Source organism: Suncus etruscus, chromosome 14 (assembly GCF_024139225.1).
Source record: "Suncus etruscus isolate mSunEtr1 chromosome 14, mSunEtr1.pri.cur, whole genome shotgun sequence".
Classification (NCBI taxonomy): Eukaryota; Metazoa; Chordata; class Mammalia; order Eulipotyphla; family Soricidae; genus Suncus; species Suncus etruscus.
The window spans coordinates 89,213,867-89,241,809 of record NC_064861.1 but is presented as its reverse complement, the minus strand read 5'-3'; the positions used below and the strand labels follow the sequence as shown (position 1 = coordinate 89,241,809).

Below are 27,943 nucleotides of genomic sequence, written 5' to 3'. Positions count from 1 at the left end.
CCCCCACGACTGCTTCCTGACTCACTTATATGGGCTACCTGTAGGCCTTGCTGGATAGTGGAAGCTGTGCTTACAGCAGAAAACAGAGAAAGATCCTGGTCCCAGTTGGAGAGACAGGAGATGGGTCCAGGACTTGCTTGTATGCAGGTGTGGTCCAACCACCTTGCCACTCAAAAAACAGAGGGACGGGAGTTGAACGATAGCACAGCGAGAGGGCATTTGCCTTGCATGCATCCAACCAACCCTGGATGGACCCCTGTTTGATCCCCGGCATCTCATATGGTCCCCCGAATCTGCTAGGAGAGATTTCTAAGCAAAGAGCCAGGAGTAACCCCTGAGCGCCGCTGAGTGTGACCCCCTCAAAAAAATAGGGGGCCGGAACTATAGTACAGAGGTAAAGATTTTGCCTTGCATGCTGCCAACACAGGACCGAAACAAGTTCGATGCCCGGCATCCCATATGGTCCCCCAAGCCTGCCAGGAGCAACTTCGGAGTGCAGAGCCAGGAATAACACCTGAGAGCCACTGGGTATGATCCAAAAACCAAAAACCAAAAGAAAAAAAGATGGATGGTTCAGAGGGACCACAGGGCATATGGGAGCATGGAACCCGGAATACTGTGAGGGGGTAAAAAGAGAGGGAGAGAAAGACAGAAGACAGAGAGAGACAGAGACATCGAGACAGAGAGAGAGAGAGAGAGAGAGAGAGAGAGAGAGAGAGAGAAAGAGAGAGAGAGAGAGAGAGAGAGAGAGAGAGAGAGAGAGAGAGAGAGAGAGAATCCTCCTCCCTCCATACTCCAGAATCAGTATGTCTCTCTCCCCACAACTTTAGCACTTTATTCAGGGCCACACCTGATGGGGTTCACGGGTTACTCCTGATTCTGTGCTCAGGGGACATTTCTTGCAGGCTCAAGTGACCATATGGGATGCCTAAGATTAAATCTGGGCTGGCCAAGTGCAAGGCAAGTGTGCCCTCCCCGCTGTACTTTGGTTCTGCCACAGGAAATGTGGAGGTGAAGGACCCTCGAGTCTCTCACGTTCTGCCTGCCTCTCTGATCTTTCTCCAAGCCAAGCTCCCTCCCCTTGTCTACAGTCTACACCACACACACACACACACACACACACACACACACACACACACACACACACACACACACACACACACACACACACACACACACCCCGTCCTCCACACCTGAAGGCCTCAGCGGCAAACCTGTCCCAAACTGGAGCCACACTGCCTCCTGCTGGACACATAACATCAATGCAGAGCAAAGGAGAAAATTCCTCAGAAATCAGACTTGGCCCCAGCCCACCCAGGTTGGATTCCTGGCATCCTACACAGCCCCCAGATCCCCATCAGGAGTGATTCCTATGCATAGATCCAGGAGTAATCCCAGAGCCCCTCTGGGAGAGGCCTCAAACCCCAAAAACTAGTGGGACTGGAGAAATACAGTGGGGCTTAAGGACTTTTATTTTTATTATTCTTTTTTTATGTTTTGGGTCACACCCAGCTGTGTTCAGAGGTTCCTTCTGGCTCTAGGCTCAGAAATCGCTCCTGACAGGCTCAGGGGACCATATAGGATGTCGGGATTCAAACCAACGTCCTTCTGTGTGCAAGGCAAACGCCCTACCTCCATGCTATATTTCCAGCCCCAAGGACTTTCTTTTTGTTTTGTTTTGTTTTTTGGTTTTTGGGCCACATCCGTGGTGCTCAGGGGTTACTCCTGGCTGTCTGCTCAGAAATAGCTCCTGGCAGGCACGGGGGACCATATGGGACACTGGGATTCGAACCAACCACCTTTGGTCCTGGATCGGCTGTTTGCAAGGCAAACACCGCTGTGCTATCTCTCCAGGCCCCAAGGACTTTCTTTTTCCCAATAATAAAATCGGGCAGAATTCCAGAGTGATAGCACAGCAATAAGGCATTTGCCTTGCACACAGCTGACCCAGAACAGACCTAGGTTTGATCCCCATCATCTCATATGGCCCCCCAAGCCAGGAGCGATTTCTGAGTGCAGAGCCAGGAGTAACCCCTGAGAGTCACTGGGTGAGGCCCCCCCCCAAAAATAAATAAATAAAATTGGAGGCAAAACGATCGTAGAGCGGATAGAGCACTTGTTTTGCACGTGGCTGAATCAGGTTTGATCCCTGCCACTCCATATGTTCCTTGAGGAGTAATTAATTCCTGAGTTCAGAGCAGTGCTGGGCTAAAAACCAATCAATCAATGAATAAAAGCTATGTGGAAAAAATGAAAATATAAATAAATACATAAAAAGGAGGGGCTGGAGTGATAGCACAGCAATAGAGTGTTTGCCTTGCATGCAGGCAAACCAGGACGGATCCAGATTCAATCCTCAGCATCCCATAAGGGCCCAAGCCTACCAGGCTTGATTTCAGAGTGTAGAGCCAGGAGTAACCTCTGAGCGGGGGTGGCCCCCCAAAAGTCTAGAACACAAGGAGGGGGAGGAGGAGGAGGAGGAGGAGTAGTGAGCACAGTGCTCTCCAGGGACTGGTGCAAGGAAACAGGGGCCTCCGCTTGGGACCAGGGTCTGGTGCTTCTGCAAGCGACCAGGAAAGGCCCAGGCACGTGATTAAGCCGCCCTCCAGCTGCGATTTCAAAGAACCTGATGCCTTTGACTCAGAGGCACAGAGCTCTGATGTTTGCGGCGGTGGCAGCATTTATGAGCCACGAACGTGGAAATCAGCCCAGTGCCGGAGGAGATACAGCGGGGCCCCGGGAGAGGGGACAGAAAATCTGCCTTGGCCAAAAGCACCTACCAGCTTCTCCCAGCAGTTCAGCTGGGCCTGACCTTTGTCGCCAGCGAACCGACCCATCCTCGAACCCTAGAACCTGGCCTTTATTGGCCAAGTATTGTCAGCAGTGGCCCTGACCCCCTAAATGCTACATGACCCCCCTAAAAAAGCTACGCACATAATGGACGATTAAACTACTATTCAGCTATACTAGTTACTGTTTCTCAGCTATTTTCTGTTTTATTTGGGGGCCCATCTGGGGATGCTCAGGGCTGACTTCAGGTTCTGTACTGAGAGATGGCTCCTGGCATGTTTGAGGGACCCTATGAAGTTCTGGGGTGGCAGTGTGCAAGGCAAGAGCCTAACCCACTGTACCATACTCTCTCCAGCCCTCTGTGTTGAACATTAGTATCTGTGACTGTGCCCTTGATAAATTCCATTTTTCATTTGTTTGCTTTAGCTATACCTAGTGGTGTTTGTGGGTTACTCCTAGCCCTGCACTCAGGAACCCTTCCTGGAGGTGCTTAGAGGATCATATGGGATGCCAGAGATCAAACTCAGTTCAGATGCATGCAAATAAAGCGCCCTCCACGCTTTATTATTACTTTGTGAAATCCCTTTTCACGGTTGCATAGCATTCCACCCTCCTCTTGTACACCGCCTTCTCCTAGGAATGGGTCTTTGCTTTTCAAGTTTCTCTGAATCCAGAGCGTGGGCTGGGTGCAGGCTTGGTAGTTCTCCAGCCAGAACCTGGTGCTGTGGCATTGCCTAGTCCCTGTCTATGGCCGCCCCCTGCTGTCCCACCCCTGTCAACAATTATCTTTTTGTTGTTGTTGTTGTTTTTGGGCCACACCCGGCGGTGCTCAGGGGTTACTCCTGGCTATCTGCTCAGAAATAGCTCCTGGCAGGCACGGGGGACCATATGGGACGCCGGGATTCGAACCAACTACCTTAGGTCCTGGATCGGCTGCTTGCCAGGCAAACACTGCTGTGCTATCTCTCTGGTCCCTCTTTTTTGGTTTTTGGGTCACACCGGGCAGCGCTCAGGGGTTACTCCTGGCTCTACACTCAGAAATTGCTCCTGGCAGGCTCGGGGGATCAAATGGGATGTTGGGATTCGAATCACTGTCCTTCTGCATGCAAGGCCTTACCTCCATGCTATCTCTCCGGCCCTGCAAGCAGCATTTTCAGCCTCAGTTGGAACAAAATGGTGTCTCCATGTCTCCGTCCCATTTCCTGCCATTGAAAGTGGCCCCGGGTCTGCCCGCCGCTCTCCACCCATCGGATGGGCAGAGATAAGGACCCTGTGTAGCTGGGAAGCGGATCCTGGGATCCTGTCCCACGGGACCACTACCGGCTCTTGCGCTGACCCCAGCTTTTTCCTGTGGTTCCTCTGAGCAGGAAGAAGAAGAGGGGGTGAAGGAGTTGTGGGGTGGCCGAAGTGATAGCACAGCAGGGAGGGCAATGGCCTTGCACACGGCTGCCTCAAGTTTGATCTCTGGCATCCCATAGGGTCCCCTGAGCCCTGCCAGAAATGACTCTTACTTTGTTTCTTTTTGTTTTGGGGCTACATCTGGTGGTGCTTTGTACTCAGGAATCACTCCTGAGTTCAGGAGACTCTATGGGATGCCAGGGATCAAACCTAGGTCAGTGTTATTCGGATGTTAGTGGATCTAGCCTTTTTTTCTTCCTTGATTTCTTTCTTTTATTTGGTTTTTGGGTCACACCCGGCAGCTCTCAGGGGCTACTCCTGGCTCCACACTCAGAAATTGCTCCTGGCAGGCACAGGGGACTATATGGGATGCCGGGATTCGAACCACCTTCCTTCTGCATGAAAGGAAAATGCCTTACCTCCATGCTATCTCTCCAGGCCCCTTCTTCTTCCTTGGTTTCTCCATGGTTCCACCTGGGGAGGGGAACCAGTTAACCCGTGTTAGCTCATCCTATTGGCCTCTGGGATTGCAAATTTAAAGACACTTGACCTTAATCCAGGCAATTCTGCAAGAGGCCACGTGAGGTGTGGCCCTTGGCGCTGGCCCAGCCTCCTTCTGAGACTGATGTCATCTGACCCCCGCTGTGTCCACTCAACCCCCCAGTGTGGGAGTTGGAGAGAAGCAAAGAGGTTTGTTTTGCAGGTAGGATGACTTCAATTTGATCTCCAGCAGCACAGATGGACCCCTGAGCATTACCAGGCATAATCCCTGAGCACTGAGTCAGAAATAAACCCTGAGCACCTCTGGGTGTGGCCTCTTGAACCCCAAACAAAACAAACCCAGAGTGGCCCTAAAAGAGGCCTGTTTGTGAGGTTCCCGGGTACCTTCCTCCTGGGAAGGGTTCCCAGGTCTGACTAGGTAGAACCAGCTCAGAGATTGTTTTTGTTTTTTGGGGTGCTGCGGATGAACCCCAGGGACTCACATATTGTTCTGCCCTCAAGGTCCATTTTGTTGTTGTTTTGTTTTGGGCCCACACTAAGCGGCACACAAGGGTTACTCTGGTCTCTGTGAATCCTGTAAGGCAAACACCCTCCCACTGTACTATTGCTCTGAACCTCCTCTGTCCCATTTAAAAAAAAAATATATATATATATATATATTTTTTTTTTTTTATTTTGAGCCTTCCAGATTGCCTGCAAGGCAAATGTCCTACCTCCATACTATCTCTTGGGCCCATAAAAGTGTTTTGTTTTTTGTTTTTTTGGGCACACCCAGCGGTGCTCAGGGGTAACTCCTGGCTGTCTGCTCAGAAATAGCTCCTGGGACCATATGGGACACTGGGATTCGAACCGATGACCTCCTGCATGAAAGGCAAATGCCTTACCTCCATGCTATCTCTCCAGCCCCGTCATAAAAGTGTTTTTAAAACAGTTTTTGCTGGAGCTGGTGTTTGCTTTGCACATGACCAACCCAGCTTTGATCACTGGCATCCCAGAGGGAGCCCTGAGCATCACCTGTGTAGCCCCAAGAGAAACAAACAAACAATAAAAATAAAGGCAAGATAGCTTAGGATGGACCAGGATTCAATCCGCTGGCATCCCTTATGGTTCCCCATGCCAGGAGCAATTTCTGAGCACATAGCCAAGAGTAACCCCTGATCATCACTGGGTGTGGCCCAACCCCCACAAAAAAGGAAGTGAGAAATTCTAAACACACAAACTAGCCATGGACTTACAAGTTTTCCTAATGAGAACACACCCCCACCCCCACTAGACTGAGGACCAAGATGGAGTCTCGTATCCCCCAGGTCAGCCTAGAGTAGGGGAGACAAATATTTGGGTGTGGTATTAATAAAGCACAAAGTCACTCCACACCAGAAAGCTGATGTCCCTCTCCCCTGGAATCCTGATTTCAGAAACACCCACCAAACCCTCCCACTCAGGTGAGGAGACCGGAGGCCTGAGTCGTTTTGGCCAATGTTTTGATTTTTATTTGTGTATACATTCGATTTTGATTTGGGGGCCACACTCAGCAAGGCTCAGGGTTTATTCGTGGCTCTGCACTCAGGGCTTGGGAAACCATATGGGATGCCAGGGATTGAACATGTACAAGGCAAATCACCTTCTGGCTGTCTTTATAGCTCTGGCCCCGCTCTGAATTTTGATGGTTCTGCCCTAGAGCAGTCTTCCCAATTTTCATGGGGGCAGCAGGAGAGGGGGGTCCTCAAATCTCAGCCAGGGGATTGGAGTACCAGGAAGGTGGACATCATGGGAATGGGACAGAGGCTAGTGGCCGAGCAGGCAAGAAGGTGCAGAGTCAGCTGGCCCCAGGTCAGGAGCTGAGCAGAGTCCAAATCCTTGAGGCAGGCATTTAGAGCCCATATTGCCTATGCAAAAGGTGTGTGTGAAGGGAAGGATCATAAAGTTCTGGCTGGCCTGGCCATTGTGGGTGGGATGGTCAGGGTCTGAGAGGCGCCACTTGGCTTGGAGAGCCGCCCGGCAGGGGGCCCATCTTGCACCAGGAATTTGGGCCTAAGCACCATGTGTCTGGAATGATGACAAAGACACATCCAGATGGCTTTGGAGACGCTCCCCCCACCCTGGGCATGACTAGGTAGGGTGTGGTGGGTCAGCACCCCAGGTCAGGAAAAGCAGAGGTAAGCCAACCCATACGCAGGCTGGTTGCAGCCACCAAGATGGCAGAGGAAGGCCTGGGCAGGGCTGGGCACACTTTCAGGACTAAGTTCTGAAAGTGGAAGCTAGCCCAGAGCCAAGGTGAAAGGGGTAAAGGAAGAAACAGTAGGGTTCCCCCTCCTGCTGGCTTTTAGGAGATCCTGGCCATCCCTGTGGGCACAGAGCCAGCTCCAGAGAGGGGAAGGCCAGAAAGGAGCCCCAGACTCCAGTGCTGGGGGTTCAGGACTCAAGGGAGGTGCTAGATATAAGGGGCTGAATGAGCAAGTGGGCTCACCCCATCAACCCACTCATCCCTTCACTTCCAACCCTGCACAAAGATGCACAGTTATCCAAGGCAGTTCCAGGGATCCAGCGCCAGGTCCCAGGGGCTGCAAGACCTGGTCCCCCAAAGGGTCTGGGGGGTCCTGGCTAGGCCCGAGGCTCCGGCTCTTGCGTGTTTTCCATCCCGGGCACGCCGCGGATGTCCGGCAGCAGGTGGCAGCCGGCCACGATGTCCAGGCGATCGTCCAGGATGCGGAGGTCTCCCCGCACCAGGCGCACGCTGTGCACGGCCGCCAAGCCCACGGCCTGTGCGGAGGCCAAGCGAGCGGTCAGGGCGGCCACATCGCGGCCGGCACGGCGGTACACACCGCTCACTGCGGCCGCCACGTCGTGGTCCAGCCGGGCCTGGCTGTCAGCGAGCCGCAGCTGCAGGAGGGAACGCGTGGGTGCGGCCAAGGGCATCTCCTCGGTGCCCCACGTCTCCCCCGCCGTGTCCCGCTGCACCACGAGGGGTGGCAGGTCCCGAGGTGCAGCCTTGGGCTCGGGCTCCGTCTCCGAGTCGGTCTCTGCTGCTTCCCCGGCCACCCGCAGCCCCGTGGGGCGGCCACGCGTGGGGCCTGAGGGACCCAGGTACAGCTCCTCCTCCTCCGACGAGGACGCAGAGTATTCCGAGTCCGTCTCGGACGCTTCCCCCGGGATCACGGTCTTGGGCCTCCAAGGCGGCCTAGGACCACGACCCTGGGATGCCATGGAGCAGAGCTGCAGGGGGAAGAGAAGAAAAGGGGCCGTGAGAGAGGCAGGTGCCAGGCAGGGCTGCAAGGTGCACAATCGGATGGATCGGGGCTCCCAGCCTCTCCACATATGCTAAGAGAGATTTTGGCTTTTGGGGTCACACCTGACGGCGCTCAGGGTTACTCCTAGGAGGCTCAGGGGATCCAACCCAGGCCGATGCATGCAAGGCAAAGGCCCTACTGGCTGTGCTGTTGCTCCAACTCCAATCAGAGACTTCTTTTCCTTGCTTTATTTTTAGGGGGGGCACACCCAACTGTGCTCAGGACTCGAGGATCACTCGGGGTTCAGCTGGGGTAAGAACCTGGGGTTGGGGTTAGCTGCTTGTAAGGTAAGCAAGCGCCTAAAAGCCCTGTCCTAGTTCTAGGCCCCGATCAGAGACTGGGATACATCTGTACCCCCAGCTTGGGCCTCAGTTTCCCCTTCTGTTAAAAGGGGAGAGCCTACTGCACTCTGGCCCCATTCAAGGGAACCAAGGGGAAACTGAGGCCCAATGGGACTCTGACCTCTGACTCCTCCACCCCATCCTCCAAGCCCTGCACCAGGGCAGGGGTGACATTCAGGGGTGTCAGGCCAGCTAGACTTGGGGGGAAGCGCTGTCACTTATCACTTACCGGGTCACCCAAGCCCTGACTAGGGAATTCGCCTTCCATGCCAAGCGCTGGGGGTCCAGGCCTGAGGCTCAGCCCCAGCCAATCAGAGAGCAGCTAGCGACTCGGAAGCCAGGCTTTAGGCTTGGGGGCGGTGCTTGAGATCACGTGAGTCAAGGCACAGCCAATTGGAAAGCCGCAGGGAAGGCTCTTCCGGGTTTGACGGGCGGGTAGTGGGACCAATGAGGGAGTGGCTTGGGAAAAAAAAAAGGCAGCGCGTCACGTGTTGGAAGAACTGACCAATGGGAATACTTCATCAAGGAACCCGGAACTAAGACGGAAACGCAGAAGGGGGGCGGGAATAGCTACCCATGACCAATGAAAGGCGAAGTTGGCCGAGAAAGAAGGCGGGGCTAATCAGAAGCACCAATAGAAACGCGAGGGGGCGGCCTGAGTGGACCAATGGGAGCGTCGCGGCGCTGGGCTGTTGCTAGGCGCGCGAAAGCTGGTAGCAGGTGCATGGCGGACTCGGCCTTGTTCGAGTTTCTGCACACGGAGATGGTGGCGGAGCTCTGCGCGCACGATCCCGACCCCGGCCCGGGGGTGAGCGCCGGGTCCCGAGACGGGGGGGTGCACAGTGTGATCGAGACCGGGATCGCCCCAACCTCGTTTACTCCCCGCCTCTAAGTGGGGGTGGCCTAGTGGGTGGCGATCTCCGGGGTTCCTCCTGGCTCTGCGCTCAGATATCGCTCCTGGCTTGGGGGACCCATATTGGGACGCCGGGGATCGAACCTGCGTCCGTGCTGGATCAGCCACGTGCAAGGCAAACGCCCTACCGCTTGCGCCACCGCTCCACAGCCCCGTAGTAATCTTGATTGATTGACAGCTGTCAATCACGCACCTTCCTTTTCTGTCTGCTCTCTCCCCCGAGGGGCAGCTGCACCCGCCAGCACCCGAGTCTCAGCATTGGGACGCCTGAGTCCTCGCCTGGTGAGCGCCTGTTGCCTTCCAGGTTCTGTTGGCCTGGCCTGCCTGGCCCAGTAGGGAAACCAAACAAGCACAGTAGTGAGAGGCTGATGAAGGAAAACTTCAAAGGAGACGGGAAAGGGGCCCGAGTGGTAGCACAGGGGTAGGGCGTTTGCCCGGCATGCAACTGACTCAGGACAGATGCAATTTTGATCCCCGGCATCCCATATAGTCCCCCAAATCAGGAGCGATTTCTGAGCGTAGAGAGCCAGGAGTAATCCCTGGGTACCCCTGGGTGTGGCCCCCCAAAACAAAACAAAACAAATAAACAAAAAATGGAGTTTGGAGGGACAAAGCTTTGAGGAAGAGAAGGAAGTCCTGCACGCGCAGCCAAGGGGCTGGGAGAACACCCCTGGCCTAGTCGAGCAGAGTCGAGCCAGGTTCAAATGCTTGAGTGAGAAGCTTGCTTGGCATTTTGGAAGTGGGTGCTTGTGACGTCAGTGAGCTAAAACTTGAAAGCACTCAGGGCAGTGGCTAGCACTTAATCAGCCGTTGGAACATGGGAAGTCAGTATGAAACCTGTCACCAAGGGAAATCAATATTTTTACTGTGCTTATCAACTCAGTGCAAGAGATATACTGGAGGAGCTGGAGCGATAGTACAGAGGGGAGGGTGCTTGCCTTGCAAACTGCCAGCCTGAATTCGATGCTCAGCATTCCACCAAGGAATGATTCCCTAAGTGTACATCCAAAAGTAACCCCTGAGCATCGACGGATGTGGCCCCCAAAACAAAAAGAGAATAAGACATTTGTATTGGCTTAGGTTAGGCACCCCGTGAGAATGCAGCTGTGCTCATCTCAGCATAAGTATCTTCCAGGTCACTCACTGGACAAACTTTTGTTTTGTTTTGTTTTGGTGCCACACCTGGCAGCACTCACAGGTTACACAGGCTCTTTGCTCAGAAATCACTCCTGGCGGGCCGGGCGGTGGCGCTGGAGGTAAGGTGCCTGCCTTGCCTGCGCTAGCCTAGGACGGACCGCGGTTCGATCCCCCGGCGTCCCATATGGTCCCCCAAGAAGCCAGGAGCAACTTCTGAGCGCATAGCCAGGAGTAACCCCTGAGCGTCACAGGGTGTGGCCCAAAAACCAAAAACAAAAAAAAAAAAAAAAAAAAAAAAAGAAATCACTCCTGGAAGGCTTGGGGGACCATATGGGATGCCAGGAATCAAACCCGGGTTCGTCCTGGGTTGGCCGTATGCAAGGCAAACGCCCTGCTCAGGCCCCTCGACAAACTTTTTTGTTGCTATTTATGTTTTTGGGCTACACCCAATAGTGCTCAAGGCTTACTCCTGGCTCTGTGTTCAGAGATCACCCCTGATAGTGCTTTGGGGAACCATACAGGCTGATGAGGACCGAGGCTGGGTCAGTCCTTTGGGACACAGCACCTTACCTCCTGTCCTATCACTCCAGTACTTCATGGGACAGATTTCACCCAAACCTGGCAAGTGCTGGCCCCTGCTTTAGACTTTCGGCGCTATCATGGGAGCCCGCACAAATCCTTGCCCTCCAGAAATTCTGGTTACTAGGTGGAGTTGGAGGATAGATGGTTCTAGGAATAGAGCAGTGGGGGGAGTTTGTATTGGGGTGTGTGTTGGGTATGGGACTTGCAGTATCTCCACACACTCACGTCTTGGCTTTCACAACAGACATTTCTAGTCCCTAGGTTGGAGTCCTAACACAGCAGGTAAGGCTCTTGCCTAGTATGAGGTTCTGAGTTCGATCCCCAGCACCCCATATAGTTCTCTTAAACCCAACAAGAGTGATCCCTGAGCGCAGAGTCAGGAATAAGTCCTGAGCACCACCACACTTGGCCCCAAAACCAAAAGCAAAACCAATATTCATGTGCCCTGATTTTTGCCCGTTTGACCTTTTATTCATATTGTTCTCCCTGGCCAGCTGCATGCATGCCTGGGGTGACTAGAATGGGAAAATGGGAAACACGCCCCCCCAAATTGTATCGCTGTTGGGTTGGGTTGAGCTCAGGGTTTGTTCAAAGAAGTAGTGCTACCCTATCCCTGGAGGAAGCATGGTTGAGAACGTCCTCACACCCCGATCTCTTTGCTTGGCTCAAACTTTCCTGTGCCTGGGAGTCAGAATTGCTGGATCCCTCCTTTAGGGCTTGGCCTTCCTTGACCTCCAGGAACAGTTTCATTGTTGGGGTGGACTTACACTTGTGATCACCAAATTTTGGAGCAAACCCTCAGGCCCCAGTACAGCTCTCTGAGCAGGCCCAATGCATCTGTGAGAAAGGGATTTCCCACATGTGGTTGGGGCCCAGGAGAACGGGTCCCCTTCATTTCTGTCCCCACAGCACAGGTGTCCTGGATGGGCCAGAGGGTGAACAGAGCAGGAAAGACTCTGGGCATCAGCAATAGTTCAGAACTTCACAGGCCCTGAAGATCTGGGGCACTTGAGGGCAAAAGTGCAAGGGCACTGCCAGCCTCTTTTCTCAGCGGGCCCTGATAGGAGGCAGTTGGGGGGGGAGGTAGGGGGAGCAGAAGCCAGACCAAAGGGCAGAGTCCAGGCTGGAGTGATAGCACAGCAGGGAGGGAGCTCGTTTTGCACACTGCCAACCCGGGTTTGATCCCCAGCATCCCATAGGGTCCCCTGAACACTGCCAGGAGTGATTCCTGAGTGCAGAGCCAGGAGTAAGCCCTGAGCATTGCTAGATATTTCCCCAAACAAAACAGAAGGCACAGTGTTTGTCCTTAGGACTGAGCCCAAGTGATCTTGGGGCAAGGGAGAGGTTAATGCAGGGAAGCTGGGGGTTCCCACCAGGAACTAGGGTGAGGGGCTGTGTCCTGAGCAGATATGTGCCAGCACCGGGGCCTTCCTGGCTTCTCTCAGGTTGCTGCTCAGTGCTGGGGGCTTAGGAGACAGTGCTCCGGTGAGCTGGGTTGCCTGGCAGAGCTCAGGCACCATGGGGTGCTGGAGAGAGAAACAAGGTCGGGCACATACAAAATGGCACCTCCTAATGTATGTGAGCTCCCAGGCCCTGGCCCCCATTCTGCATTTCCTCTATTCACCCCCCCAATTTATTTATGCTGTTGACATCTCTCTGGGATGTATCTGTGGGGTGTACCCACTGGGCATTGCACAGGGTGCCCCCAAACACCCTGACTCTGCTGTCCTCACAAGCACTCAGCAAATGGGTGAGGCCTGTCTGTCCCTGGATGACAAACCCCTAATCCCCAAACAGCCGTGGAGGGAGGACTCCCCATGGGAGGTGGAGGTGCGGCCGGTGACACCCCTGTTCTGTGATACCCCAATCAGTTAACTGATCCCCCACCCAGGGCCAGGCACATCATCACTGTGAGGTGAGGACTCTCCCAGCCGTGCTCCACTTAATGGGGAAACTGAGGCTCAATGCCATGAGGGTGTTTTTCCGGGGTTCCACATCCAATAAGCGATGGAACAGAGGTGTAAACCTGGGGAGTGGGAAACACAACAAAGGGAACCGTGAACTTGGGGATGTTCTCAGGGTCTCCATCCAGGCCTGTGCCCCCCCCCCGTTTTGGGGTTCAGTGTATACATACCCTGGAGCGCTGACAGCCCAGTCTATTGGGTCTTCCCCCCACCCCGTTGTCACTTTGAAGCCACCCCTGTCACTTGAGGGGGGGGTCACAGAAGGCTGAGGGGGGCAGATATGGCTGATGGCTACAGTCCAGGTGGGATGAAGCTCCGAATTCTGCCCCCATCACCACCATGGCTACAATCAGCAGCAGTTTGCAGGAGCAGAGCCCTGGGGCAGCTGGCACTGGTTGGTTGGTAGTAGGGCTGCATCTAAGCCACCAGCCTGTGCCCCCCTCCCTGCACCTGCTTAGTCACAGCCCCTCCCACAGCCCCTCCTGGCTGTTCTGAGGAAACTTCCATAAGTGGCAGGAGGGACCGAGCTAGCACCCGAGGAGAAGCTGTGTCATTGCCCTGGCGCTGAACTTCAGGGTCATCTATGTCCCCGATTCCACCCCTCCCACTTTCTGCAATTTGGGGCCCCACCCTGGTCTGCAGCCGGGCCTGTGGCTGGGGGTGCCCGGAGTGGGCTCTCCTTTGCCCCCATCACCCACCCAGATCCCTGCACTGCAGTCATGGACACGACCGGACTCGCCACCTCGGACTAGTGTGCTCAGATCCGGGTTCTGCCCTTCGGCCCAGCGTCTGGCTTTCAGGGTGCCAGGCACGTCCTCGGCCCCTCTGGCCCAGTTTCCTAAATGCCTTCCATATGCTTCCAGTGGTGGAGCAGAGGGACCCAGGAGAGGAAGGTCCAGGTAGTGTCTGTCTGGGGTGCAAAGTGAGATGGAGATGCACGAAGCCTCCAGGGCCAGTGCTGGCCCCTGAGCTGTGCCATGCAGCAAAGTTCGGGGGGGACAGTAGGAAGAAGTGGGTTCAGGCAGTTCTTGGTTTCTGCAAGGTGTTGCCTCACCTGACATTTACCGTGGGCCCTGATAAAGTCACCCAGATAGGAACAGCGGGGAGGGCGCCTCTGCCCAAGCAGCCACGCCCGGGTTCAATCCCACAGTGGGTTTCCCAAGTCCCTGAGCACAGAGCTCGGAGTAATCCCTGAGCTTAAGCCTGCTGGGTGGGGCCCGCCAAATAAAAAAAGAATGTGGATGAGAGGGCCAGAGTGATAGCACAGCGAGGAGGGTGTTTGCAATGAGCACTGCTAGGTGTGGCCCCCAAAAAATATGGGTGGGTGGGTGGCACTCCAGCCCCCCACCACAGGATCCCCACCTGCTCCTGCGCCTTCTGAGGCTGGCTGGGCCATAAGAACCTTCAGAAGAGTCCTCAGAAGCTGATGGGAACTTGGGGTGCTGTAAGGGGTCACACTGATGGGTGGACAGTGACCCCTGGTACCACCGGAAAAGGGCTGGGGTAAAGCCCAGCCTAGGGAGGAATGCCCCTATTGTCTGCTTCTGGGAGCTGGGTAAGCCTGGCCCTCGGGGACCCTCTTCCTGCTGCACTGCAAATGCCACAGTTGGGGGGCTCTTGTGGGGGGCGGTGGCCGAGCCCCTGAGCATCTCTGGACTTTCTAGGGCCAGAAGTCGAGCCTGGCGGTGCTGGAGGGCGCGGGCTTCCGAGTGGGCCAGGCGCTGGGTGAGAGGTGAGCGGAGCCGGCCGGTGGGTGTGGGTGTGGGGGGATGTGCAGCTCCCCGATTCCCCCTTCTCCCCTGAGCGCCCCCTTCCCCAGGCTGTCCCAGGAGGTGCTGTCCTTCAGGGGGGAGCTGGACATCCTCAAGTTCCTATGCAAGGACATATGGATGGCACTCTTCCAGAAGCAGATGGACAGTCTGCGCACCAACCACCAGGTGGGTGCGCAATCTGGGGGTGCAGGTCGCCTGGCCTGAGCGGGGCTGGGCCTGGGCCCAGTGTTGGGGCTCTAGGCAGCTGCCCCCCCCCACAGCTTCCCTTGTACCCGCTTCAGGGGACCTACGTCCTCCAGGACAACAGCTTTCCTCTCCTGGTGCGGATGGGCTCTGGCGCCCAGTACATGGATGAGGCCCCCAAGGTACCTGGGGGGGTCTCACCAGGCTGCACCCAGGAACCCTCCCCCAAACCCCACGGCTGGCCCTTCACAGCCCGATGCTTGAGTTCCCCTTCATTCCCCAGTTCCTGGCCTTCCCCTGTGGCCTCCTGCGTGGCGCCCTCAGCACTCTGGGCATCGAGAGCCTGGTCAGCGCTTCCGTGGCTACCCTGCCTGCCTGTGAGTGAGAGGCAGGGGTCCCCTAACTATCCAGTGGATAGCTGTCCCAGAATCCTGGTCCCGGACTCCGGAGAGCTGAAACCCCCACACATTCACACACGCACAGCCGGTCTAGGGCCTCCTTTGGTCATATTCCAAGCTCCATCCATCCACCCACCCACCCACTGATCTATCCGTCCACCCATCTACCCACTAATCCGTTCACCCACCCACCCACTCATCCACCCATCCATCTACCCCCACCCACTCATCCATCCACCTATTCACCCACTCATCTGTCCATCCACCCACCCACTCATCCATCCATTCACCCCCACTCACTCATCCATCCATCCACCCATCCACTTATCCATCCACCCACCCATTCACCCACTGATCTATCCATCCACTCACCCATCCACCCACCCACCCATTCACCCACTGATCCATCCATCCACCCACCCATCCATTCACCCATCCGCCCACCCACCCATCCATCCACCAACCCATTCACCCACTGATCCATCCATCCACCCACCCACTCATTCATCCATCTATGCACGCACCCACTCATCCATCCATTCACTCACCACTGATCCATCCACCCACCATCCTCCCATCCGCTGCCCTGGACCCAGGGTGGTGGTGGTGGTGGGAGGGGCTTCAGTGACCGCTGGCCCCGCCCCTCGCGTTCGGCCTTCACCCCCTCCCAGTGTCCCTGGATGCAGGTCAGGTGGGCGGGCCTTCACCCCTTTGAGCCCAGAGGAAGCAGCGGCCACGGGGCTGGAGGAGAGCTTGGGGCTGCCAGCTGCCTCTCCCCCAGCTAACGTCGGGCCCTCTCTTCCAGGTAGGTTCCAGGTACTGATCCAGAAACCCTGAGGACCCTCAGCATCCCCCCCCAACTCTGCAAGCCTGAGCAGCTGAGTTTGGGGGGTGATGGGGGCTGGGGAATCTTGGACTCTGACTCGAGGAAAAAACACGGAATCTGGGGCGCGGCTGCCTTGGGCGCTCTGTGCACCCTCTTAAGTGATTGTGTTGGAGGGACCCGACGGAGGGGCGGGAGGCACAAGTCCTGGTTAATAAAGACTTGGAACAATTCGAGTGGCAGGTGAGTGGGGGGTGAGGGAAGGGACGGGGCACATCTGTCGGCCCCCCACACCTTGGGAGTCCCCTCCCCCTGGGGACATCCTTTCTGCCCGGCTGCAACCTGGACCCCTGCCCTGGGGAGCAGGGCTGGGGTTGCCTAAGGCCTGCCGGGCGTCTGAGGATGGATGGATGGATGGATGGAAGGACAGGCAGTTGGAGGGAAGGGCCGGGCTGACACGCTGCCTGCCCCGCACACTTCATGCAGCATGGTGGCGGCCACCTGCTGTCCTCAGCTGCCCGCTGCCTCCCCCAGTACTGCGCCCAGTATTTGGGGGGGGGCCTGCAGCTGCTGGGTAAGTAGCTGCCTCAGCGGGGGGGGGGCCCAAGTGCTGTGAAGAGCTATGCCACCCCCCTTGCTGGCTGCACTTCCTCCTGCCATTCAGTGCTGTCTTTGCTGCTCACAGCCTGCAGGAATGACCCGCCCTCAACAAGCTCCTGGTCCAGTTTGGAGGTTCCCCTGTCCCCCCCAAAGTAGAGCATTGGTCCTGGGCAGGCCTGGAGGGTGGGGTCAGCAGCCAGGCAGGGCCCCTCACCCTGATTGGGGAGTTCCCCTCCCAGTCTGACACCCCCAAAGCCCACCTGTGTCGTCCCTGTGCTCTTCAGGCACCAGCCGTTTCTGGGGATTTCTACCTGCCCCTCCTTGTGTCAGAACAAGGCAGGAGGCGCTGACAAAACCCATCTGCCTCCAGAACCCCACACTCCCCCCCCCATGCCTTCACCTCGCTCAGCCTCAGTCACTCATGCATGCTTTGGGCACCCAGGGAATCCCTCCAGGGCGTGACAGAGGGTGGGGTCTGTTGAAAGCGGGTGCCTTAGACACCCCACACACACAGGCTCTCAGCGGGAGCCTCTAGGAAGTGGAAGTGGGTCAGGCAGCCTGACAACGCTGAGCAATGAGGAAACATAGGCCCAGAGAGGTGAAGTCACTGGCCCACGGTCACACAGCTGGGCCTGAACATTTGGACTCCGGGGGCTTTCTTCCCAGGAACCAGGGCCAGGACTGGGGGTTTCCTGCGTCGCAGCCCCCCACCCCAGAGGCCTGGAACGGGCCTCAGCAGGCAGTGCTCCATCCTTGACTGAGGTACTGGCACCCCCCCCAACCCCGGTCCTAGAGAGCAGAGCCCCGAGAGGAGGCGGTGGAAGGGGTGGCGGGGCGGGCGGACCGGTCTGTCCGGGCTGTGTCGGGGCCTCCCCAACTGGAGCTGGGCCTGCGCAGTGGGGCCGGCAGCTCCGGGGCTGCATCTGGGGCCGCGAGGCCTCCCTCAGGTATGGGGGGACCCGGGCCGGGGAGGGGATGCCGAGTGGGACCCCAATTCCAACTCTCACCACTCCCGATTGCTCCTGCCCTCCGCTTTGCCAGTCCCATGAGGTCCTGCCAACAGCACCCACACCTAGGGCTCGGGGTTCGCGGGCTGAACCCTCACACCCCATCCAGCTCGCCATCCATCCTCACCCCACTGTTACCGGCACCCCCAGTCTCTTAGCTCTGTCCCTGGGGGGGTCCCTGGCTCTGAACACTCCCTCACCCAGCTTTCCTGGCTTCCTTCTCTGCTCAGCCACCCCCATATCTCTGGTACCCCCATAGTGCCAACCTCTCGGAATGTCCCATATAAGCCCCTGGAACCCCAACTTCCTGATTTTCACTCCAAGCAGCCCCTCTACCCACCTGGCTGACCCAGAACCCCGGCTCTGGGCTTTCCACGGAGCTGGGGGGGGGAGGATTGGGACACCAACCCCCTTTTCTGCGTCCCTCGCAGGCCCCCCAATATGAACAAACACTACAACGTGCACTTCTCCAAGGGTGCCCTGCCCCCCCGCAGCCCCACTGAGCACTGCTTCCTGGGCCAGGAGCCCGGCCACCAGAAAGGTAGGAGCTCAGATTTTGGGGGGCAGGTCTCTGAAGGCCTGTTGGAGGGGGGCGCAGAGCGGGACATGGAGCCACATCTGCCTTTTACGAGGCTTGTAAGGGCCTCTGGGAGCCGCCAGCCCTGGGGGTAGGTGTCCTTCAGATTTGGGGGGACTTGTCTCCTCACGTGTGGGAACTGTGGGAGGGGGAAGGGGGCCCTCGTGCCCCACTGAGATTCATATGCTGTGTCACACTGGGGTGACCCTGTCAGTCTGGACTCAAGGAGACCACACCTCCCGTTCCCCGCTGTCCCCTCCATGAGGCTTCGGGACCAAGCAGGCCCCCCATGTTTATGCAGGGGACGCTAAGGAATGTGGGGCATTTTGGTTCTCTCTGCCTTTTCCTGCCCAGGCCCCCTTAGGGTCAGGGACCCAAGCCCAGTGTCCCTCACTTCCTTCTTTCCAGGATGCTGCCACCAGCGGTGCCGGGACCCCTCGGCCCCTCGAACACACAGGCCCCGCCGGCTGCCACCCCAGGCCTACTGGCCACTGGCCTACCTGGGCCCCTTGGGGGGCAGCTCCTGGGGCCCCCAGCCCCCGGTACACCAGCAGCAGTGGCAACCTCAGAGCCCCCCACCTGGCCCCCTGCGGCAGCGTCTCTGCCCCGTTCACCAGGCCCAGAAGGGGCGGCCAGCAGCCAGCGTGGCCCCCAGAGGCTCGGCCAGCGCCCCCCAGTCGCCCCCTGCGAGTACCTCGGCCCCTGCCATGGCCACGGCCACAGCCACGGCCAACAGCAGTAGCCCGGTGCAACCCTCCGCCACGGCCACCGTCCTGGAACCCGGCCCACCCACCGACGCCCGACCCCTGCCCGCACCCGCCGCCTGTGGCCCCTTCACCTCCAGTACCGGTGCTCATCCCCCCTTCCCTTCCCGGGGTGCTATCCCCATTGAGGCATTGTCCCCTCCGCTGCTCGCTTCCCTCCGGGCCGCTTGTCCTTCTGCGTGCCCTGTCACTGAAGGCTGGCCTTGGGGCTTCATCTGGGGACCCAGGACCTGGCTACCCCCTGAGCCCTGCTGTCTCGCTGCTTTTTCTCTCTGGATGGCTCCCCTTCCTCACCCCAAAGTTCAGGGAAGGGAGAAGGGACAAGCGCCAGCTTGCTGGTCAGCTCTGGGGAACTAGTGGGGTCCCCCTGCCGAAGTTGGAGGCAGAGAAAAGAAGGTGGTGCGGTGTCTCTCTTGCTCATTCATTCCCATGTGCGTTGCACGCCTTCATTCATTCATTCATTCATTCATTCATTCATTTTGCCTGCAAGCCTCCGTGGGTGCCAGGCTCTGTTCTCGGGGCAGTAGGGAGCTGGGTGTGCGCAGGGTGCTGGCTCTGAGGGTCTGTATCGCATGGCGGGGAGACGGATGAGGGAGAGAAACTGGATGGAGCCACCAGGCCAGGCTAGGAGTGTTGCCAGGGTTTGAGTAGAGACAGAGGGGGCGTTTCCAAGGACAGCGAGGTGGTCCAGTGGCTGGCTGGAGTAAGGGGGGATCCTGGTGGATTGGGGTCACAAATCCTTCTGGCTGGTGGAGGGGGCCGGGGGCTAAGGGACAAGTGAGTGAACATGGATGTGACAGAGACAACCAGTAGGAGGTTGAGGAAGAGGCCACGTGTGGATCAATATCTGCTTTTATTTTTTCCTTGTTTTGGGTTATGTCCTGGCTCTGTGCTCAGGAATCACTCCTGCCAGTGCTCAGGAGACCTTATGGGATCCGGGGATCGAACCCAGGTCAGTAGTGTGTAAGGCAAGTGCTCTCCCAGGTGGATTATGTTTCCAGCCTCATACTTTGTGTTTGTTTGCTTTTGTTTGTTTGTTTTTTGTTTTTGGGCCACACTCGGTGACGCTCAGGGGTTACTCCTGGCTATGCACTCAGAAATTGCTCCTGGCTTGGGGTACCATATGGGACGTGGGGGATCGAACCGAAGTCCGTCTTTGGCTAGCGCAAGTCCGTCTTAGGCAAGGCAGACACCTTACTCTTTGTGCCACCGCTCTGGCCCCTATTTTTTTTTTTTTTATTTTGGGGGTCAGATCCCGCAGTGCTCTGGGCTTACTCCTGGTTCTGTGCTCAAGGATTGCTTCTGCTGGGGTTCTGGAGTCAGATGGGGTGCCTGGTATAGAACCGACCCTTTGAGATCTGTTTTGAAGGAATGTGGTGCTAAAGACCCTCCTGGGTATCTGGTCAGACACATCCGCATCCTTGACCCTGGGCCCTGGGCCCTTTTCCAGGCCCGGAAGTGGAGGCTTAAGGAGCTGAAACCAGCCTCATCCCCTAAGCCCAGGCCCTGCAGCCTCTGAATGCGGGCCAGGTGCCCCACCCTGACAGGGACACTGTCTGGCCTTAGACTGGACCTCTCTGGAGCTCCAAGGTAGCACTCAGTAGTGGGGGATCATGTCCAAACTGTTTCCTGGGGCCAGAGAGATAGCATGGAGGTAAGGCATTTGCCTTGCATACAGAAGGACCATGGTTCAAATCCTGGCATCCCATAAGGTCCCCCGAGCTTGCCAGGAGCCATTTCTGAGCGTAGAGCCAAGAGGAACCCCTGAGCGCTGCCGGGTGTGACCCAAAAACCAAAAAAAAAAAAAAAAAAAGCAAAAACAAAAAACTGTTTCTTGTGGACCTCAGCAATAGCACAGCAGGCAAGGCATTTGCCTTGCTCATGGACAATGTGGGTTCGATTTCCGGCATCCCATATGATTCCTGAGCAGGACAGTAGTGATTCTGAGTGCAGAGCCAGGAGTAGCCACTGTGTGTGGCTCAAAACCAACCCCCCCTCCCCCGGGGCCGGCGAGATGGTGCTAGAGGTAAGGTGTCTGCCTTGCAAGTGCTAGCCAAGGAAGGACCGTGGTTCGATCCCCCGGCGTCCCATATGGTCCCCTCCCCCCAAGCCAGGGGCAATTTCTGAGCACTTAGCCAGGAGTAACCCCTGAGCATCAAACGGGTGTGGCCCGAAAAACAAAAACAAACAAAAAAAACAACCCCCCAAAAATGTTTTCTGTACTCTGGAGCCAGGATTTAGACCTCAGTATGCACCCCAAATTGCCAACCAGACTCTGTTACTGATGCCTGGACTCACCAGGCCCCTTGGTACCCCCATTCCCAGGTGTTTCAGAGGGAGCCTGGCCCAGTTTGTGCATGTGACTTGCACTGTGGAGTGTTGCTAGACGAGGCAGGGGTATAGCAGGCAGGGGCTGACATGTGGGACACCGGCAGAGGGTGGGAAGCAGGGTCCTGAGTGGAAAAGGGCAGTTGTATTTTTTGGTTTGGGGGCCACACCCGGCTGTGCTTGGGGAGGGGGGGTTGCTCATGGCAGTGCTCAAGGGACTGCGTGGCGCTGGGGCCGGGCCTGGAATTTCTGTGTGCAAAGCCGGGCTCAGCCCATGTCTCTTGGGGTGGGGGGTCCAGGGTCAATTTCGGGGGAGGGTCTGGGGGACCCTAGAGGAGATCGCAGAATGCAATGGAGGTGGGAGAGGCCAGGGCAGGGGGAGCAGAGGGCGGCCCAGCCAGCCCCACTGACTCGGTTTTCCCCTGCGTCCCCAGAGATCCTGACAGAAGATGACGTCTACTGCAGCTGCCTGGCCAAGACGCTGTGTCATGTGCCTGTGCCCGTGACGGTGGGTTTCTACGCCCCCTTCGGCTGCCGCCTGCACTTGATGTTGGATAAGATCACAGGTGAGGGTCTCTGGGGGTGGGGAGCATGGGAAACCAAACCTATTGCTCCACCTGGCCTTGCACCTCTCTGGGTCTCAGCCCTGAAGCCAGCCTGCTTCCGTTTGCGTGCCCATGACTTGGCATGGGGGAGCTTTGCTTCCCCTCCAGCCTCCAACCCCCCCTCCCATCCATTTTAAAGATTTTTTTTTTTTTGGTTTTTGGGCCGCATCCAGTGATGTTTAGGGGTTACTCCTGACTATGCGCTCAGAAATCATTCCAGGCTTGGGGGACCATATGGGATGCCGGGAAATAGGGTCCATCCTAGGCTAGCTTGGGCAAGACAGACACCTTACCCCTTGCTCCACCGCTCCGATCCCATTTTAAGGATTTTTGTTTGTTTGTTTATGAGTGAGTATTTTTGTTTTGTTTTTTTTTGGGGGGGTCATACCCGGCAGTGCTCAGGGGTTACTCCTGGCTTCACGCTCAGAAATTGCTCCTGGCAGGCTCAGGGGACCATATGGGATGCCGGGATTCGAACCAATGACCTTCTGCATGAAAGGCAAATGCCTTACCTCCATGCTCTCTCTCCAGCCCCTGTTTATGGGTTACACCTGGGATTGCTCTGGGGTTACTCCTGTTTCTGTGCTCTGGGATCAATTCTGGAAAGTCAGGGGACCCTATGGGATGTTGAGGATTAAACCCGTGGGTCAGCTGTGTGCAAGGCAAGCGTCCACTCTCCTGTACTATCACTCAGGCCCTAAGGGTGTTTTAGGGTGTTGTTTGTTTGTTTGTTTTAGGTCATACTCAGCGGTGTCCAGAAATCACTGTTAGCAGTCGGGGGGGGGGGGGCGGGAAATTGGGTCGGCTGTGTGCAAGGCAAGCAACCACTCTGCTGTGCTATTGCTCAAGCCCCAAGGATGGTTTCTGATTGTGCTTGTTCCCCAACACCTTAGGAAGAAAACCAGGCTCCTCACAGAGACTGCAGGCTTCTGCCTGCAGGTCCCTGACTGTCTCTGTGCCCCCAATCCCACCTTCACTCCACTTTATCTCTTGTCAAAACACCCATGTCACTGAAGATGTGAGTTAAAACCTGGGTGGGACAGGGAGATGGCTCAAAGGGCCTTGAGAAGTCAGGGTTTGATCTCCAGCACCTAAGGATACCCCCTGACCACTACCCCAGGAGCAGTCCCCCAAAAAACAGCTGGGAATAGCCCCTGAGCACCACTAGGTGTGGCCCAAGACCCAAAAGAAGAAACCAAAGAATTTGGATGCACATTTCTGCCCCATGCCATCATGGGGACAAACAGGAACCTGGGAGAAAGAGAGAGGTCCTCCGGGGGTGGGTCACATCCTCATGTCTGCACTGGTGTCTTTGCATGTCATCATCCATTCACTGCTGGCATCAGAGCAGAGAACCCGCTCGGCCTGTCATGATGCAGCTGTCAGACACTTCCCCAGCACTTCCTGAGTGCTCAGAGCATAGCAAGTGACCAAGACAGCAAGGGCTGGGTGTGGGTGGGAGAGATAGTTCAATGGGTAGCGCATGGCTGACCCAGTTTTAATCCCTAGAATTCCACAGGGTCTCCCCCGCCCCCAGCCTACTAGGCATGATCACTGAGTTTAGAACCCAGGAGTAAGCCCTGAGCACCGCTGGGTGTAGCCTCAAAAACAAAACAAAAGACCTGAAGTCAGGGCCCTGCCCGTCTGGGCTCACAGAATAGTGGCTCTAGACAAGTGGTCACCCAAGTGGACAAGGCTGAGACATCTCAGGTGGTGATGTCTGATTCAGCCTGGGGATCAGGAAGGGCTTCCTGGAGAAGAGGGTGGGTAGAACTGGGACCTGACCCCAGTCCAAAAGCCAGTTTGTCCTCAGCACCTCCCATCCATTCTTTCTTTTGTTCTTTTTGTTTTGGTTTGGTTTTTGGTTTTTGGGTCACAACCCCAAAACAGCGCTCAGGGGTTATTCCTGGCTCTGTGCTCAGAAATTGCACCTGGCAGGCTCGGGGGACCATATGGGATGCTGGGATTCGAAACACTGTCCTCTGCATGCAAGGCAAACATGCTATCTCTCCGGTCTCCTCTTAATTATTTTTATTTTTAATTTTTTTTTTTTTTTTTTGGGTTTTTGGGCCACACCCGTTTGACGCTCAGGGGTTACTCCTGTCTATGTGCTCAGAAATCGCCCCTGGCTTGGGGGGACCATATGGGACACCGGGGGATCGAACCGCGGTCCTTCCTTGGCTAGCGCTTGCAAGGCAGACACCTTACCTCCAGCGCCACCTACCCGGCCCCTATTTTTAATTTTTTTAACTTTTTTTTTTTGGGGGGTCACATCCGGCGGTGCTCGGAGGTTACTCCTGGCTCCATCCTCAGAAATCGCTCCTGGCAGGCTCAGAGGACCATATGCAATGCTGGGATTCGAACCACTGACCTGCATGAAAGGCAAACGCCTTACCTCCATACTACCTCTCCGGACCCTTTATTTTTAATTTTTAATTTTTTATTTTTGGACCACACCGCAGCAGTCAGGGATACTCCTTGCTCTTGCACTCTGAAATGACTCCTGGCTGTCTTGGGGGATAGTATGGGATGCCGGGGTTCGAACTCGGGTCAGCTGTTTGCAAGGCAAACACCCTTGCCCTTCCCGCTGTGTCTGGCCCCAATCATCCTCACTGCCTTTCTCTTCCTCTTTGGGGTGTCGGGGCGCTCTACCTCTCTCTCTGCCTACTTTTGTTCCAGGCCCTAACTTCAGGCTTCTTGATCCCATAGCCCAGCTCTTTGGTAGAATTTCCCCGCTTTGTGGGTGGGGCCTTGCCTCGCGAGGACGTGGCCAGCCCCACAGAGACCACGCCCATGATTTAGTCCGTCCTGTCTAGGCCCCACCTTCTAGCTAGGCCCCGCCCACCCGGCCTTTCCCAGGGTGCGCCCCAGCACAAGGCTCCGCCCCCAGTCCCACCTCAGAAGTCTCTATGCAAGGCCCCGCCCAGTCAGGCCCCGCCCCAAAGCTAGGCTGTACCGTCCAGGCTCCGCCCTCACACCCACCCTCCCTGCAGCATTCCTGTAGGAGGCGGAGCATCGCGAGGCCACGCCCCATTCACGCCCCGCCCCCGTGCGAGGCTGCTTGTTTAGGCCCCTCCCCATCTTCACACCTATCCTCCCAGAGAGCTCACACAGTAAGAGGCGGGGCTGTGCAAGGCCACGCCCATTTCCAGGTCACGCCCCAGAGGCGGCTGTCCTCTAGGCCCCGCCCCTGCTAGGTTATGTCCCCAGCACAAGGCTGCTCTTTAGCCCCACCCCCACCCCATGCAGCCCGGGCCCCGCCCTCACAGCGGCTCTTCCCGTAGGAGGCGGGGCAACGCGAGGCCACGCCCCACCTGACCACGCCCCCGCAGTCCCCGACCCGTTTCCCTCCCGTTCCCCGCAGCGCTGATGCAGCAGGAGGCGGCGCAGCGCGAGGCGGAGGAGCTGCAGCGCGTGCAGTGGCGGCCGCGGGCGGTGAGCGGCTGGGGCCTGCCGCGGCTGCTGTGGTACCTGGTGTTCCTGCAGCCGGTGATCACGGAGGCGCACCTGCGGCGCAAGAACGTGCAGTTCCTGTTCATCCGCTTCAGCGCCTGGCAGTACGCGGGCACCGACAAGCTGTGGGCCGGGCTGGTGACGACGCTGTGCGAGGGCATCCGGCGGCGCTACGGCGCGCTGCCCTTCAGCGTGTACTCGGTGCTGGGCAACAAGCCGGCGGCGCGCGGGGGCTTCTGCCGGCGCGAGTGGCACTGCCGGCGGCGCGTGTGCCTGGGGCTGGTGGCGCTGCTGGCGGCGCTCGGCCTCGGGGTGGCGCTGCTGTACCTGTCGGTGGGCGGCGGCGTGGCGCATGCGGCGGCGGCGGGCGGCGCAGGCGCGGACGGCGCGGCGGCGGCGGCGGGCGCAGGCGCGGGCAGCCACGTGATGCGCGCGCTGGGCGGCGCCGCCACCACGCTGTCGGGCTCGGGGCTGCTCATGGCCGTGTACTCGGTGGGCAAGCACCTGTTCGTGAGCCAGCGGCGCAAGATCGAGCGGCTGGTGTCGCGCGAGAAGTTCGGCAGCCAGCTGGGCTTCATGTGCGAGGTCAAGAAGGAGGTGGAGCTGCTCACCGACTTCCTGTGCTTCCTGGAGATCTTCCAGCGCCGCCGCCTGCGCGTGGTGCTCGAGGTCACCGGGCTGGACACCTGCTACCCGGAGCGCGTGGTGGGCGTGCTCAACGCCATCAACACGCTGCTGTCCGACAGCCACGCGCCCTTCGTCTTCCTGCTCGTCGTGGACCCCAGCATCCTGGCCGCCTGCCTGGAGAACGCGGGCTCCATGAAGGGCACGGCCGACAACGGCTACCTCTTCCTCAACCGCACCGTCACGCTGCCCTTCTCCGTGCCCGTCATGGGCCGCCGCACCAAGCTGCGCTTCCTGCACGACGCCGTGCAGAGCCGCGACGACCTGCTGTACCGCGAGATGACGCGCCAGCTGCGGCCCGCGCAGGCCCAGCAGCAGCAGCAGCAGCAGCAGGAGGCCGCGGGGCTGCCCGGCGCCTCGGCCGAGGGCGCGCAGCTGCTGGCCGTCGTGCACACGGACGCCGAGGCGGTGGAGGCCGAGGCCACGCGCCGCATCCAGCAGGCCCTCCTGTGCCTGCACGACGAGCGCGACTGCCTCTACGAGTACGTGCCCGACAACGTGGTGTCCATGCGGCGCATCGTCAACACCGTGCCCATCACCGTGCGCCTGCTGCAGGAGCAGCAGCGGCTGCAGCTGGACGTGCTGGGCCCCACGCCGCGCCAGGCCGTGGCCTGGGTCGTGCTGGCCAACCAGTGGCCCTGCCGCCTCAGCTGGGTGCTGCAGTGCCTGGAGGACCGGCAGCAGCAGCAGGAGCGCCGCTACCACCACGAGCACCACCAGAACCAGGAGCAGCCGCCCAAGGCCCGGGCCGCCGAGCCCGCGCCCGAGCCCCGCGCGCGCCTCTGGGACGTCTTCTGCCACCACAGCCCCGAGCTGCACTCCCTCACCGCCACGCTGCAGAAGGTGCTCGACCTGGACGGCGACCCCGAGCTCTTCGAGCGCTTCCTCCGCGCCGACTTCCCCTTCACGGTGGGCGAGGCCCAGAGCCTGCTGCGCTGCACCGTCAACCTGGACCACTCCATCCGCCGCCGCATGGGCCTCCTGCGGGCCGTCAGCACGCTCAAGCCGCCCAGCCCGCCCAAGTCCCCCCAGCCGGCAGACCCGCACCCCCGGACGCCCGGCGGCGGGAGTGGCGGCGGCACCCCCCGGGCGTCGAGGGCCGGCCCGGCCAGCCCGGGACGCAGCCCCGGACACAGCCCCCAGCAGGCCCGGCAAGGCCAGGCGCCTCCCAGCTGGACGCTGGGGGACCAGACAAGACTCCTGGCCTGAGCGCCCTTCTTGCAGGGGAGGACCCAGAACGTGTGTGGGGGGCCCCTCTTCCAGGGGCCAGGGCCCCCCGGTGGGCCTGGGGCAGGAGGGCTGCGCGTGGCAGCCCAGGGCGGCGCGGATGCCGCTGTTGCAGGGGCCCAGTGCCAAGTCAGGGTTCAAGTGCAATAAACGAGGCGTGCCAGCCCCGACGCAGCCGTGCCCCGTATCCCAGGCTCGTGCCCGTCCGTGCCCGAGCTAGCAGGGGGACTGTGGGGGCGGTGGGCGAGGCCGGGCGGCGACCCGAGGGAGGGAGGACGGGTGGCCCCGTTGACTCAGGCCGTGAAGCTCGCCCAGGCCTCGAAGCATCCCGACCGGCCCTTGCCCCTGCGTCTGTCCTCGGCTGTCCCTGTCAGAGGCAGGGTGGCGTCCCCGGTGACCTCAGCGGGCGGCAGCCCTTCACAGGGCCTCGCCGGCGCTCCCTCCTGGCAGGTGCCTGCACGACAGGCGCTGAAGGCGACTGAGGGGATGGGAGTGTTGCAGGGATGGGAAGGGACGTTGCTGAGACACAGGCGGGGCTGGGGAGGGGTGTACAGGCCTAGCAGGACCGGTCTCTCCGGCCCTGCTCACACAAGTGAGCTCCGGGATAGG

The 27,943-nt window shown here is 58.2% G+C and overlaps 4 protein-coding genes across 5 annotated transcripts in view; 2 read left to right on the top strand and 2 right to left on the bottom strand.

The window, feature by feature from the left end:
* The window catches only part of MARK4 (microtubule affinity regulating kinase 4), a 206,685-nt gene that overhangs the window by 89,965 nt on the left and 88,777 nt on the right, over positions 1–27,943 (bottom strand). The gene's annotated exons all lie outside the window — the stretch shown is intronic.
* On the bottom strand, positions 7,219–8,586 carry BLOC1S3 (biogenesis of lysosomal organelles complex 1 subunit 3). The gene is made up of 2 exons (XM_049787304.1): positions 8,547–8,586; positions 7,219–7,902 (listed from the first exon to the last, which is right to left on the bottom strand). The coding sequence occupies exons 1-2, from the start codon at positions 8,583–8,585 to the stop codon at positions 7,291–7,293; spliced, it is 651 nt and encodes a 216-aa protein (XP_049643261.1). The 5' UTR covers position 8,586; the 3' UTR covers positions 7,219–7,290.
* Positions 9,031–16,228, top strand: TRAPPC6A (trafficking protein particle complex subunit 6A). Its single transcript, XM_049787311.1, has 6 exons — positions 9,031–9,125; positions 14,578–14,645; positions 14,733–14,850; positions 14,967–15,050; positions 15,152–15,245; positions 16,072–16,228. The coding sequence occupies exons 1-6, from the start codon at positions 9,042–9,044 to the stop codon at positions 16,101–16,103; spliced, it is 480 nt and encodes a 159-aa protein (XP_049643268.1). The 5' UTR covers positions 9,031–9,041; the 3' UTR covers positions 16,104–16,228.
* Positions 16,774–27,325, top strand: NKPD1 (NTPase KAP family P-loop domain containing 1). Its single transcript, XM_049787243.1, has 5 exons — positions 16,774–17,451; positions 18,128–18,237; positions 18,682–19,122; positions 21,800–21,931; positions 25,335–27,325. The coding sequence occupies exons 2-5, from the start codon at positions 18,138–18,140 to the stop codon at positions 27,314–27,316; spliced, it is 2,655 nt and encodes an 884-aa protein (XP_049643200.1). The 5' UTR covers positions 16,774–17,451; positions 18,128–18,137; the 3' UTR covers positions 27,317–27,325.